General features: G+C 32.4%; 1 protein-coding gene across 6 annotated transcripts in view; it reads right to left on the bottom strand.

The window, feature by feature from the left end:
• LOC118735277 (A-kinase anchor protein 200) overlaps positions 1-16,224 on the bottom strand; it is a 160,156-nt gene that overhangs the window by 35,051 nt on the left and 108,881 nt on the right. For 3 of the 6 annotated variants that reach the window (XM_036464937.1, XM_036464940.1, XM_036464936.1), the window contains exon 2: positions 15,619-15,787. In XM_036464937.1, the coding sequence (XP_036320830.1) occupies positions 15,619-15,771 (153 nt within the window). In that variant the 5' untranslated portion in view covers positions 15,772-15,787. Of the gene's footprint in view, positions 1-15,618; positions 15,788-15,905; positions 16,064-16,224 lie in introns of those variants that run through there. The other 3 variants (XM_036464935.1, XM_036464934.1, XM_036464938.1) reach the window with 3 other exon arrangements.

The raw sequence follows: 16,224 nt of genomic DNA, 5'->3' as shown, positions 1-16,224 counted from the left end.
AACGCGAAACACCTTCAACAAAAAAAAAAATAATTTTTGTGAGCTGTCTGCAAATGTTTTTTAAAGTTGGCTGTCATTTGAAAAGAAATTCCAAAGAATCGGCAAAGAATCGGCGAAAAAAGGCCGATGCCGATTAATGGTCGGACTCTATTTGCAAGACAGCGCGCTTTGCGCTGGTGTTCAGTCATCCACTGATTTCTTTTAGGTATCGATACTACTAAGTCAACGCGCTGCTCAGTCATACAAAGCAGCAGTGTTGATTGAGTATGCAATAGTTGGCGTTCAACGCATGCCAGTCTCTGGTGCCGCACCATATTAAACATATATTGCCGCATCCGCCTCAATCGCGTGATCTAAACCCTATAGAACATTTGTGGGAAGAGCTAGATAGGCGCGTTAAGAACCGTACTATAACAACAAAAGCAGGGTTGCAGGTGGCACTAGTGGAGGAATGGCATAATATTGGAGCAGAAACCACCCAAAAATTGATTTCATCGATGTCAAGGCGGCTGAAAGCAGTCATCAAACAAAAGGGCTTAGCTACAAAATATTAATTTCATTAAAACATATTTAACTATTTTGTTATTGTGTGAAGTGTGCCAATAATTTAGTTTTGTATTAATAGGCATTTTTTTTCCTTTAATAATTACTATAAATTAAATTCATCAGATAATAATATGAATTAAACTGAATATAATTGATAATTTTTCATTCATTCCATAAGTGGCCAAAAACAGTGTTAAAGGTTAGCTATCTTGTGTGCCAATAGTTTTGTTGATCACTGTACCTTTTTGCGAAGGCCGTTCATCCATGGTATTTGCGAATCGGCGCGAGTGTCTTTGTAACATAGTCATGGTTACGCTACAGGAGATGAAATGTAATCCAAACTGAGGCCGCTTTTTGTTTGCTCCATTTTCACTATTTATCACCATTAAAATGATAAATAATCACCAACAATGCAAGCAAATTTGAACAGCTGCTTTTGTTGCATAGTGCCACTTGCGGATACTAGAATTTAGACTAAGCTATTTTTAGTGAAAAGCTGATAAAATGTTAGCTTTCGCCTTTTAGTATATGTTAGCGATAACGATAATTTTGATCGCCAAAAATCTCCAACAGAATAGCAGACGCCCCTAACATGCAACATCTAGTTGCATGCCCGCCTCACTGCCAGATTTGCCTGATTGCGCATCGCATGTGTTATTCTTCCATGTTGTATACTTGTAGCCCCTTATGCGACGATTACGATTTTCATTATCTTTGGCTCAAAATTTACTGTAATGATATATATTCTTTATCGAATTTTTAAAATAATGAAAAAAAAAATAATCAAATGAAACTGCGTATTTGATTGAAAATCTCACTTTTCCGACTTTGACGACAAAATGCAAATGGTCGCCTGTAGCACTAATAATTTTCATTAAAGTCGCCACAAGTTATATATTTTGGTAAGAGGCATATCAATACCCTCATGAGATATGAAGAAAAGCTACGAAAAGTACCAAAACACTTTTTTGAAAAAATCCATCCATTGTCCGATAATTTTAAAATAACGAATATAATGCGGGACAAATGCAGGACACTTGGAAAAAATCAGTACATTTTCAGGTTTTTTAGGTTTGAGAAACTACGCAGGACCGAGCTTTGAAAAACAGTACGGTCCTGCAAAAAACAGAACGGATGGTCACCGTACCTATGCTCTTCACTAAAGAAAAATTAAATCAGAATAACCATCTCAGAGATGTTACACGTTTAATCAGCTGATCAATATACACACCCACCATTTTGTGTATCTGTTGCTTACTTGTATACCAGCCCTGCTTTTACAACACAGCGCGAAAAAAGTTTTCAAAAGCTCTCAGTACAATAGGACAGGCACAAAATGAAAGCTTTCGCTGGCCAAGTCTGTTTTACAACCACTTTTTACTCACTTAAATAAAGAGCTTATTGAAACTGAAAATAATTAAAATGAGAATTAAATAAAAAATTAAATAAAAGTTAATTTCCACTTAAATGAGTTTGGAGAAACGCAGTCTTAGTATTCATTGGCTAATAAATAAATATGTAAGTAAATATTTAATATTTATTAATGTGACCAACCGTACTGTTCTCTACGACATAGTACGGTGTTCTAGGCAATTGCGTACTTTACAGTTTAAAGATTGTACAGCTTTTTTGTTTTCTACTGTCATTTTGCTTCTCTGTACTGACCGCTGGAAAATTCCAACTCAGCTACATACACTTGTGGTCAGCTGATTAAGTTAAGTGACATTTTGGCGAGTTTTGCTATTTTACTTTTGTTTATTTAATGTTTCTTCCATCTAAAAGAAATTGTCGAGCATATTTTATTTGGAAGAAATGCACAAAATTTCTGGGTGTAATTGAATTTTTGTAAAAAGTGTGAAATGGGGATTTATATTGCGCTGGTTATATGTGGCTTTTATAAAAAAAAGTAATAAACATAAACTAAAGAAAAGATAAATTGCCAAAACTCGTCAAAACGTCGCTTGCTTTATCTGCTGACCAAAAAGGGTATGTAATGCAATAAAAGTACAAATTTTTCAGTATTTACCTTTCTGAGCTGTCATCGGTTGCAAAATGTTTCTTCTTCAATAATGATATGACGCGGGATTTGCAAAAGTGCTCAGCATTAAATTCTTTTTTTTCCTTAAAAATGTCAAAAAAGGAACCGTATTGATATGCCACCTTAAACTTATTTCAAGGGAAATGTTTGGAAATGGAAATCTTATTTTTAACACGGATCTGCTCCCGCAAGAAATGCAAGAGCTTTGGCAGATTGCTTTAATGAGAATTTTCCAGGTTTTATCTCAGTAGAAAAATGGTTTTTATCTTCTCCATACCTAAAACCATTGGATTATAGTATTTGGGGCTCTATGCTTAGCAAACTATGGATCTTATAATACTAAATATACTCTGTACTTTGTAGAGTGACCTACATTAATGGTTTTTCTTTTTAATTAAAGTATGTACGTTAATGAATCATTAACAGACCCTGAGAGAGAAATTGTGTATCATTGAACGACAATGAGGGCCACTTTTTCAGTGCCAGTTTAAACTAAGATTACGTAAATTGCGTTTAAATCGAACAGCTGGCTAATATTTGATTGGCTAATCTCAGTTTAAACCAGTCAGCTCGAGCGCTTAAACTAAGTTTAAATTACAGCCGTGCACTGAAAAACTGACCCTGAGTGAGGCTGTAAGAAAATTAACAGGCCTATACTCAAAATCTACATCGACCAAAAAACACGTAGACACATAAAATATTTAAAAGCCATGAACTATGTACGAGTATAATGGACCTTTTTATCAAGCAAGCTGAGATCAAAATAATTTTTAAGGAGGGTTTTGTATCAACACTCTTTGCTTCAAGAGGCCTTTTATACATTTTAATAAAATCATTTATTCAAAAGAAAATTAACAGCAGGGCTCGGAACCTCATGCAAATGCATGTTTTTATTGGGCATGTTCAAATCGAAATGGTTAAATTATCTTTACGAATCATGAAATTTGCTTTAAAACGGCATTCAACCGTTAGTGCATATTTTGCAGTAATTGCATGATTTTGCATATTTTGCAAAAAATGCCGGTTTTTGCATACTTATTGCGCATATTTTACAATAAATGCATGTGGTGCTTGCATATGTTTGCTCTTTTTGATTTACAACCATTTAAATTTGCCAAAACAAAGTTCCTATAATTTTTTCTTATATATTCATATAAATATCTTCTCGGATAGCCAAGCGGCCATTGAGGTACTCTCTTCTACCTCTATTAGATCTCAACTAGTGGAAGACTGTAGGAGAGAGCTGGCCTCGCTGATCAATACGAAATTACCCTAATAGGGTTCCTGTGACATAAGGACATTTACGGAAACGCGGCAGAGGATGAACTAGCAAGGTGCGGCTCCGCACTGAATGTGTCCCACGCGGTGGACATACATATGTAGGCGCATCGCTCAGGGAGATAAAAGCAACAGGACACTAGTCCGTTGGTGACGTAGTTGGGATGACTCTGGCTCAAAAGAGACGGTCGAACACTTCCTGTGCTAAAGACACTCTGCAAGCCATTCCTGCAGAATGTTTTAGAGTGAAGCTGCCACTCTGTATGGCGCACAGTGTAAGATTTGACCCATCTAGCTGCCTTCAATTCTGTAATTCGAAAACTATTGAAGACAGATTAATGAAATTTTGCACAAGGTACGTTATAAGATAGGCGAAGCTTTTTATAAAAAATTTGTCATTTAGAGTTACTGTTACTGTTACTAGAGTTACTATTATATAACTGCAATTTTTAAAAAGGCAAAAGCTGAAATATTTAACTAACTACAAAAGCTAAAATGACCAAAATTGATATTTAAAATTTCCTTATAACAGGGAATTATAAACTGACAGAAAAATTAAATTAAAAATTATTTTTTTATATTTTTTGAATTATGGGCGTGGCAAATATCGACAAAAAATTCCAGTTAGGTCAACCAAATTTCGTTATAAGTTCAATATTTCTAGCCCTTTTTACAAAAATTGGGTACCAATGGAAAGGTAATGAATCACGCATTATCTATTCAAAAGCGAAAATACAAAAGTTTGTGTCGGTCGAGATAAGATGCAAATGAATTACACGAAGAAAATAAAATTCTTAGTAGGCTTGAAATAAGAAAATTTTATCAAAACCAGCACTTTCCAGCAGCTAAAATTGTGTTGTTTAAAGTCTACACTCAGAAAAAAGGCAGTCAAATATATTTCTCTCAACACAAGTTTTGGTAATTGTAACCAAAACGTGTAACTCTAACCAAATCACGTGTTGAGAGAAACATTTTTAGTTGTTGTAACTAAACTCTTTTCTCAGTGTAAGAGGAGCGGAAAATAAACTGAGATACAAACTTTATCGAATAATCGCGGATAACGAGTTTGCGGGGCTAATGAAATTTATAAATAGCTAAAATTAAATTTAAGTTAACATCGTTTTACTTTAACATGAAATACTCAGTCGTAGTTTACTAAAATCCCAAAAATGTAAAAAGAACATACCTAAAACAAGTAAGAAAGTCTAAGTTCGGGAGGAGCCGAACATTAAATACCTGGCGCAAGTATTAAATACATATATGACCTTTCCGAGAGCTACCGCTACATGGTAAGCCGAGTAAATTAGCGTCCTTAAATTTCGAAATATTGAAGTTTCAAGCATTTCTGAAATTGACCGTTATATGAAAAGCGGTCTCAATTTTAATCCGATTTCAATAATTTTCAACGTTTTGCTTTTATGTGGCAAGCACAATAACCATACCGAGTTTGGTACAAATTGGTAGAACGGTTACCGAGATACATATATGTGCTCATAAGTGGTCGGTGCCACGCCCACTTTCCAAAATTTTATCATAAACGTATTTCTTGGTAAAGCATTGTTGCAAGCATCAATTTTGAATAAATTAGTTCAAATATTTACTGATTTATGGAAGATTTCGTACTACCCTTTTATGGAATGTGGGTGTGTTTATTGTCCGATTTTAAAAATTTTCGGCCATTTGGTATGCTGTATCAAGGCCAACAACTGTGCCAAGTTTGGAAGAAATTGGTGCAGCGGTTACCAAGATATACACATGTAACCATAAAAGGGCGTAGCTACACCCATTTTCCAAAAATTTATAATATTCTTATTTTTTGTCTAAAAATTATTGTAAATATCAATTCAGTAGTTACTAAAATATCGCAGTTTTCGTATTTCTGAAAATTACCGTTATATGAGAGGTAGGCGTGGTTATTGTCCGATTTTCAATACCATCTGTCCTACGCCCGAAAGAAGTACACATACAAAGTTTCGTTAAGATATCTCAATTTTTACTCGAGTTATCGTGTGCACAGACGGACGGACGAACGGACGGACAGACAGTCACCGCTTAATCGATTTCTCTTTTCATTCTGATCATTTAGGTATACATTTGTCTATATCTATCTCGATTCGTTTTACCTGTTACAAATAGAGCTGTAAAAGTAAGGAAAATTCGGATACCCGTATGTATTCGTTACTAATCCAATCAACACCCGTATCTTTCGTATCGTTACTTTACTCGTTACTTTTGATACAAGCACTTGTACCTCACAAGAATCATCGCAACAATTAAGGAAATGTTCGTTCTTCCATATGCATACATGTACATACATATATACATATGTATACATGGAACATATTTTTGTACCGATTCGAACAATTTGATACAATGAAGCACTTGTACCTCACAGGCAGTGTTGCCAGAGAAAAATTTCGTTTGGAGCTAAAAGGGTCGAAAAAAAGAGCTAAATAATACTAATAGTAGCTAAAATGAAGAGCTACATATTTTTTATAGGTTGAGCATTAAGGTTCTTTTTCATTTTTGGCAATTCTAATAAAAACAACGAATTTTATAAGTTTAAGTGCTGAAAAAATCTTTTAAAATCAAAATAAGGTGCATATATTTCGAATTCGTTCCTATGGCAGTGAACTAAAAATAATTTACACACTGTTTAAGTCTGTAATTTCAGATATTTGAATTGAATAATTTGTTCGCAAAACTTTTCTGGAAAGTTTTACTTCCAGCTCTCCTTAAAGGTAAAATTAATAAGGTAAAACAAAATCCGCGCTATCAGAAAAAGCATTTTCATCTAATTAATTTTTGAATTCTTTGACCTAGATCCAAAAGTTTATGGTGGATACACTGCATCTCGAGATTTTCCATTTTATTAACGCTTTAGTTTGGCTTATATATACCAAAAAAAGTGCTAGATAAATTTGAAAAGTGCTAAAAAAGAGCTAGGAGCTAAAACCCAAATTTCGGAGCTAAATAGAAAAATATAGAGCTAAATCTAGCTCCAAAAGCACCAAAATGACAACACTGCTCACAGGAATCATGCATGCATGTACGTACATATATGGGCAAATCTAAAAAATTGGTACACTTTCAAAAAAAAATTTAATTTTTAAATTTGTGAGCAGACCTATGTTTTATATATAGTTTTATTCGTAATCTCTTAATAAATCGATTAATATAAGTGTAATTCATTTTCATCAAGTGCTTCAAAAGTTGAGACGAGGAATGAGCATGAAATAGAAAACAAAAGAATAAGCTGGGTTAAAATTACGCTGTTCAAGTTGTAAACTTTGAAGAAAGATTTTGAAAGTTGAACTCACTTATTTGGGATGTTCTAAATTCAATGGCATGCCCTGTTTTACCAGATTGGCTCCGATTTTCGAGATAACGGTACTTGAAAATTTGATTAAATCTTAACTATTTTATAAATAACTCCCTCAGTTTTGAAGTTATTTTACTCAAATTTTGCACATAACAGTTTTTTAATATTACCTTAAAATTATAGAAATAGGTTAACATTAACATATAGCTCCAATACAACGGATTACTCATATATGTGTTTTTGCGCAATAACTCTAACTTCATACCTGGGTAATAAATTGTATGCGTGCTATATGTTAAATTGAACCTATACTAAATTTCAACCTGTTTAATTGAAGGAGTTATAACGCAAAACAACGTCTCTGATCAATCAGTTGTATGGGAGCTATATGTTTTAGTGAACCGATTTCGATGATTTTATGGAATAGTTAAGGTAATATTAAAAAACGATTATGTGCAAAATTTTAGTAAAATATCTTCAAAACCCAGGGACTTTTTTTATATAATAGTTAAAATTTAAGCAAAGTTTCAAGTACCGCCATCTTGAAAAGTGGAGCCAATAGGGTAAAACTTAGGACGCCATTGAATTTAGAAGGCTTCAATTAAGTAAGAGCAACTATCAGAACATTTATCGAAAAAAAGTTGCTTTGATACCACTCTCGAAATATTCTGACCAAAAGAAGGAGCATCATTAAAAGTAGTAAATCAGGGTTTTTACACACTTCTAGAGACAAATTTTTTGAAGCATTTTACAGGTATATGTAATTTTATAAGGACTAGCAAATGTGCCTTTAATTAAAGTGTTTTTGGAATAAAAATTACGCTCAAGATCGCAGAATATTTTATCTTTAAAAGTTGGTTTATTCTGAAAGCACAGCTCTTGCTAAGGTATCAAATTATTCGTAATTTTTTGTAGTATACAATACATACTTAAAAAGTTCTTAAACTTAAATGCTTTAAAAACTATACGCGATAAACCGAAAATTTTGAAAATTGTGAAATGTGGAATTACAGACTTTGAGTTACTTGCCACTTCGTTATTTTTTAATGCACACTTTTCTTACCTACTACATATGAAGTGTACACATAAGTACTAATTGCACATAAAATTTCAAAATCAGTATATGGTGTGCTTCAAAAGTTATGACATAATTAATTCTTCACCTCTTAAAAATTACATAAAAAATTCACTTGTTTTCATTATTATTTTTTATTTAAACACCTATAATTCAAAAGTTATGCAGCAAATTGATCAAATTTTTTTTTGAGGCTTCAAGTATACGTCAATGAATTATATCCAAAAGCAACCAGCTTGATATAGTTTCCAACAGTGAAAATAAAGCTAAACAACACCAAGATTACCTGTTTTTTAGATTTGCCCATATATACAGGCAACACACTTTAGTATCGATACGAAAAACAGTTTCGTTACCGCACAATATGTTGTGTTGTATTGATTCACGTTGATGGTGCATATACGGAACATGCGAGTAACGAGACTATTATGTGAGTACCGAAACGAATCTTGCAGCGTATGGAAATGTTCGTTCGTACATATGCATATATGTACATTAGACTGCATCACCAAAAAAAGTTGCGGTTTTTCCGCCGGGATCACAAAATTTACTATATTTTAAGACGTCCACCAAAATATTTCGGAGAAATATTATGATTTAAGCGAGCTGGACCGATTTGAAAACACCTCCAAAAATGGAGTTTTTTATGAATAAAATTAGTTTCTTAAAGAACTTTTTGAACAAAGCCCCCTCAGATGACAAAACAGATTAAGCTTAAAAAATCGGCATACAAATATTTAAAAATCTTTTCAACGGAATCGTAATAATGAGATTTTTGATGCTGTTATTTTACTTTTTTCAAAGATTGATTTACGAAAAACTTAAATAACTGGGCCAAAACTATTCTGATTTAGACTTATAGGATCTCGGTAGAAAGGTATTTCCCCACTATTTTTATTTACAGTATCGGTCATATCTATAGCACGCCATTTTAAAGTGATATTGTGTGCCACTCATGTTTATTTATTTATTTTTAAGAATTTTCAATTAAAATACAGTTCTTTCTCTAACAAAACCCATACAAACCCAAGTTTAAAAATTTGTAGAAAACTACAAAAAAGTGCAACAAATTTTCACCTAAATTTCAAACTTTTTTCTCGAAAGTGTTTGAATTTTTCTGAATACACAGTTTTATAGCCCAATCAATTTTAGTCTGATAATGTGCAAGTTTCAAGTGGCTAATAGTTACCGTTGATTTTTTAGAATTTTTTTTGCCAAAGGTGTTGTGGTTTTCTTCCATATACAAATAAATTGAGTTTATTCATTATATGGAAGCCAATGCGACAAAAAAAAATCTAAAAAATTAACGGTAATTCGTAGCCACTTGAAATTTGCACATTATCAGACTAAAATTGCAGGGGCTAAAAAACTGTGTACTCAAAAAAATTCTAACACTTCCGGGAAAAAAGTTTAAAATTTATGTGAAAATTTGTTACACTTTTTTGCAGTTTTCTACAAATTGTTGAACTTGGGTATATATGGGGTTTGTCTGAGAATGAACTAAATTTTAATTGAAAATTCTTAAAAATAAATAAATAAACATAAGGGGAACACAATATCACTTGGAAATGGCGTGCTATAGATATGACCGATACTGTATGTGCAAAAAAAGTTATTCGTGAAACATTTTTTTTTTAAATACCAACACATCTTAATTCAACTTTAAATGATTTTCGTTCATCCTACCTTTCTCTTTCATCCTTTGAATGAGCTTGTTAGCAAAGAAATAAAAATACCTTTCCAATGATACCTCACAAGTCTAAATCGGAAGAGTTTAGGTGCAGTTATTCAAGTTTTTCTTATACCAATCCTTGAAAAAAGTTAAAAAAAACAGCATCAAAAATCTCATTATTACGATTCCGGTCAAAATAATTTTTTATTTTTTTAAATATTTTTAAGTAAATTTTTTAAGCTTAAACCGTTTTGTCATTTGAGGGGATTTTTTCAAAAAACATCTTTAAGAAACTATTTTTATTCATAAAAAACTCCATTTTTGGAGGTATTTTCAAATCGGTCCAGCTCGCTTAAAACTTAATATTTTTCCGAAATATTTTGGTAGACGTCTTAAAATATAATAGATTTTATAATTCCAATGGAAAAACAGTACCGATTTTTTTTTTTATATGGGGAGTGATGCAGTCTAATGTACATATATACAGATATACTTGCACAAATTGCAAAAAAATTAATCAAACTTCAAAAAATTGTCATCAAAATTTCAAAAATTTTAATTAGACTGTTTAGATTATTTTCGGGTATGCAGTCAATTTTAGTATAGTTTTAATTTAGTAGTGCAAGTTTCAAGTCGCTAAGCATTACCGTTGATTTTTTAGAATTCTTTTTGTGGAGGGTGTTGCGCATTTTCTTCCATATAACACATGATCAAAATTTTTTTTTACATGGAAAAAAATCCGCAACACCCCTACAAAAAAAATTCTAAAAAATCAACGGTAATTTTTAGCGACTTGAAACTTCCACTTTATTATACTAAAATTGAATGGGCTACAAAACTGCATACCCCAACATTTTCTATATATTCTAATTAAAAATTTTGAAATTTTGATGACGATTTTTTTTAAATTTGATTAATTTTTTTGCAATTTGTGCAAGCTTTGCAACTTTTGTTATTGTGGTTTCTGTTATAAATTGAATTATATTTTAAATGAAAATTATTAAAAATAAATAAATAAACATAATTTGCAAGCAATATCGTTTTGAATTTCGTTGCTAATTAGTTGCACGCATATGTACATATGTATACACGCAACATGGTTTTGTATCGATTCGAACAATTTGATACAATCAAGCACTTGTACCCAGGGATGCCGTTTGGATCTAAAGAGATCCAATTGGATACATTTTTAGACGAATTTTTGCGGGATACTTATTTTTTCCGGTCAGTATAAATGTGGATACTTTTTTAAATAGGCCAAAATTTTATATTTCCTATAAAGTTTTTTTCGTTCAAAAATCGATTTTCATTAAAGATGGTAGAAAGCATTACGTTTTCTAAACGTATAAAGAATCGCTACTTAAGCGTGAAATTAAAGCATTTTATTTTTTGTGAACGAAGCAATGAACATATGAAGAGATCTCACCAAAATGTGTATAAGCGCAATTGCTTTAATTAGCTTAAAAGGATGCTTTAAGCAAGATCTTAATATACATATCGTCGTTTATAGTACAAAACCGCGAATCAACAAAATGCAAAACCGCGTATGTGACGTTGCATAAATTATTTTATAGAGAGTAAAAACACTTATATCTCAAAATGGTTCTCTTTTTTATAAAGCAATCGCATTTCTGGCTAGTATATTTCAGGACGAATGGATAAGGATTGAGCCAAGAGCTTGTGTGAGCAAATCCAATTTTTGGCAGCAAATGTCAGTTACGCGGCTTTGCAGAATGACGATACGCGGTTTTGTACTTTAGACGACGATATATATAAAGTAAATTATACTCTTTCTGTAGTAATCTCTTTCATATCACATATTTTCATTTGTTAATTTAAAAAGAAGGAGATTTCAATGTGGTTTAAAAAACTAAATTTGATTTATTTAAGGAAACTTTTATGAATTTTACTGAGAACACTTTAAATACACTTCAAAAAAAAATTGTTTATTTGCGCATATTGAGGGAGGTAACCAGTTTCCTCTTTTAATGTGTGCAAATTTGCACGCCGTGTAATAAAATTAATCATTGCCTGTTTTCTTTTACATAACGAATTTGTCGCAAGAGAAAAATTACACATACAATGTTTAAAATAAAGTAATGTTTATTATTAGTAGGAAATGTATTTGTAGTTTGAAAATTTTTGCAATTTTAAACATTCTATATATGTGTATTTATGTGTATATTTTAAAGATCTGAAGTTCAGAATCAAAAACTGAACATCCTATACGTATATTTATACAGATTCTTGATGAAAAATAGATACTTTTCAGTAGTAGTTTTACATGCTCTTTTTAGAGTGTACTTGCTATTATTATATTTACTTTGCAAAATACTTATGCACAAAAAATGTACTTTATAAATTGAAATTACAAATGTTTGATTTTATGCACATGTATTCCAAGTCCTTAGGATGGGTTAAATTATGTCTTTTTCATGAAAATGTTTGGTTTTCTTACAAATTATGAGATGTATGTAGATACATTTTCTTGAGACGGCGCAGCAACACCGCTTGTACCTCACACGAATCATGCATGCATGTACGTACTAGGGATGTTGCGAATGTGGAATTTTAGACATCCGCGGATGCGGATGTTTAAAAGCTAACATCCGCGGATGCGAATGCGAATGCGTATGTCAAGTATTTTTAAGAAATAATTTTGGTGAGTACATTAGGTGATTTAGGTAAATAAAAAATGGAATAGTTACTAATTTTTAATAATGTTTTTTTTTATTTAGTACTTCAATTAAAAAATTGGAACATTGTATTTAATAAAGAGTATTTAATTTTGCTGCCTTTTCGGGTTACAGCCTGATTCCTAACGGGTCGTTAATCAAACCTGCGCCACTAAATAACTATTCGGTGCAACATTTCCTTTTTGGGAATTGCATCGGGGCTGCAAATGTCGGATGTATCCTCCTGACTTTCATCTTCACAATCTAGCATCATGGCAAGATCGTTGTATGTATTCCAATTTGGAGCATCAATTCTTTTGATTGTTTCAGAATTTGGAGAACCTTTTTCGTCATCAGCGTTTTTCGATTTCAGTTTTTGTACTTTATTTTTAATCCTGTGTTCTGTGACTGGTTTGAAAGATGTGCGCTTAGAGCGAGGTTGTGAATAGGTGGATATGGCAAATAAATTGTTAGTTTCTAGGAATGAAAATTTCGAAGAAAATTCTGTTTTGAAGGTCGTGGCTGCCAGCAGAAATAGTTTAAAATCTTGTTATTTTGTTAAAAAGGTACCCCGTTTTTTATAATAATTTGAATTATGGAATCACGGACGATAAAGGTGTCAGCTTTGCTATGAATACCTTGTAATTAGCTTTTTTTTATTAGTTAGGTGAGCTTCTTAGTTGCAGGCAGTCACAATTAATTACTCACCGCTGTCGGTACCATAAGCTATCAAATCTGTTTTGTTGTTCCATTCCACGCGCTCAATGTGTTTTGATATATTTTTTGAGGCGAGTGAACGCAAATTTCTCACATATATATCGGTAATACTATTTTAAGAGGACTTATTTCACATTGTCGCTGAAATGCAAAAAACCACAAGTAACTAAATTTTTGTATTGCCCAAAACGATGTGGGGACTTAAAAAGTTAATTTTGGATTTTTAGTTAGTTGCGGCTTTTTGTATTTCAGCTACGATGTGAGTTAAGCCCTTTCCATACTATACTAACCATATATTACATGCCAAGTCCCACGCCTCAATAGATATAAAATTCACCTTGAATTAATTCTTATTTAATTTGTGAACTTGGCTGTCGCTTTTTTACATACTATTTTATTTTATATTTTATATTTCGATGCGTGCTAATTTTGACAATTTACACAAAATTAAAATAAATGTTTTTGTTTTCGAGCTGAAAGACTAATAGAAAGAAACACGGAACTTAAGAATAATAAGTTTTATGAGGAAAAAAATAATTACACTAAGAAAAAGTATTAAACAACTAGAGATGCATCCAGTTTTTTCAACAGACCTTTGACAAATAATATTGGATTCTCTTTATAGCCAGCCGTTGAACATTTCCGCTGGAAATACCTACTATTATCTTACGCTTTGACTTTAAATTACGAAAGAAGGTGGACGTAGGGGACAGTCTTACAGTAGCATCTCTACAGGCAAAAAATATTGGCAAAAATTTTTGTTTGCCAGATATATGTTTTAGCAGTGCATTTGTACTATATTCGCATTCGCAAAAGCTCCGCATTGATTATTGCGAATGCGAATGTCATAATTTATGCGGAAGTTCCGCGGGCGAATGCGAATGCGAATATTCGCAACAACCCTGGTACGTACATATACACGCAACACACTTTAGTATCGATATGAAAAACAGTTTCGTTACCGCACAATATGTTGTGTTGTATTGATTCACGATGATGGTGCATATACGAAACATGCGAGTAACGAGATTATTATGTGAGTAACGATTCGGTACTTCGAGTCAGGGGTTGTATTCGTTACTCAGTAACGGTTTGCTACAGCTCTAGTTACAAACAACCGTTATGTGAACAAGTTATAATACCCTTGTGCACAAGTGCGCTCGGGTATAAAAATAAGACCAAAATGGTATTTTAGCAATTGTTGCATAAATCACATAACACCGACAAATTAAACATTGAGATTCAGTTTCAAATATACATGTTTAAATATTATTGCGCTTGTTAATTTTTCAAATCAAACCCCGTCCCGCCCTACACTTTGATTTAAATTTTGTAGTTGTTATTGTTTCGTCTTTATCAGGCATTTCTAACAACATTTTTGACCTTGTTTTGAAATTTGGCGACATAAAATAATTTAATTAATATTTTCTAGAATATGGAAATAATACACTGTGTGGCGTATTGAAATTCATTAAAGTCGCCAAATGGCTGTATGTTGCACGAGTTGTGGAATCAAAATGGCAATCTCTCTCAAACTGACAATGGTTCTATTTAAACAAGATTGTATCTGACTTCTTGATTATAAACTAATTTTATACATAAATATGCATTGTATTTTGAAGAGAATTGTTTTCGTTATTTTCTTGTTAAAATATATGTGTTATTTATTTTTTTAGCGGCAATAAAATATTAGGAAAATATTTTTAATTGCATATTTTACTTGTTAATGGCGCATATTTTTGAATTTAGAGTTCATATTATATGCCATATATGTAATACTTCTATATTGGTAGTAAGCTAACATCTCAATGTGTAAGCATTCCGAAATCAAAGCGAGACAGTCTAGTACTGTTTTTGTCAATGTATTGTGTACTTGAGTGCCGGTTTTGTAAATGTGTCGTGTACATGTTTATTTATAAACGTATGTGTTCCTTTTCTTTCGTACGTGTTTATTGATATCTGTACTGTAGTGTTTTCGAACGGTACTAGCTCTTACTGCCAATATAGGAGTATTACATATATGTTATATGCGCATATTTTCGATTTTTTAGTGCATGAGATTCCGAGCCCTTATTATCATCAAGGTGAAATGGTTCTCAATTTCAGATTTCTCTTCGTTATCATCTACTTTTGAAAGTAATTTACGCCCTCCTTTCCTCCCCATTTAACTTGTTATATAAAACAAAGATAAAAGGATGGAGAGCACTTCTTGGCAAGCCTAGTTGTAACAGTCTCGATGAGCGATATGTATATATACATTTGTATGTATGTACACATTCATGGATATATATGTACCTCCGTTTCAGCATTGTCCTGAGAACTTGCATCGCCGTTCAATTGCTTTTGATCGAGATCTTCAATTTTTTCCAACTTTCCAACATCTTCATCTGGAGTCTTCTTAGCTTCGGTGGTTATATCAACTGAACGTTTGCTTTGAGTTTTACCCATGTTGTCTTTTTGACGCCTGTAATGAAACAAATGCATCAAAGTATTAGAATAATTGGCTACTTTCTCAATGAGGCGAGTTTATTTATAAGTGACTGATTCGATAAATAAAAATATCTCCCATGTGACGAAAATACGTTTTCGCAGTGCGTTTAAAATACAATCACTTAGGACTGGTAAGTTTCTTATCAGACTACAAAATGGTTGTAAGAGAATGCTGCAGAAATGCGAATATGCATGTACATATGTACATATGTGTCAACGCATATATAGTACGCATATAAGTAAGAGATGCTTCGTGCATTCGTTGAGCTAAGGTATCTGCAGAACACAGCAGATGTAAATAAACTATAACCGCGCCTGCTTGCCGCTTAATTGATTAAGAATTGCAATGCGAGTACATGACTCTTTGTTTCAATCGTATCGCGACAATAACGTATCTACATTTTATGTATG

The sequence above is a fragment of the Rhagoletis pomonella genome, unplaced genomic scaffold (assembly GCF_013731165.1).
Source record: "Rhagoletis pomonella isolate Grant_MI unplaced genomic scaffold, Rhpom_1.0 Rhpom_scaffold_00003, whole genome shotgun sequence".
NCBI classification, from domain to species: Eukaryota; Metazoa; Arthropoda; class Insecta; order Diptera; family Tephritidae; genus Rhagoletis; species Rhagoletis pomonella.
This window is presented reverse-complemented; position numbering and strand designations above follow the sequence as displayed.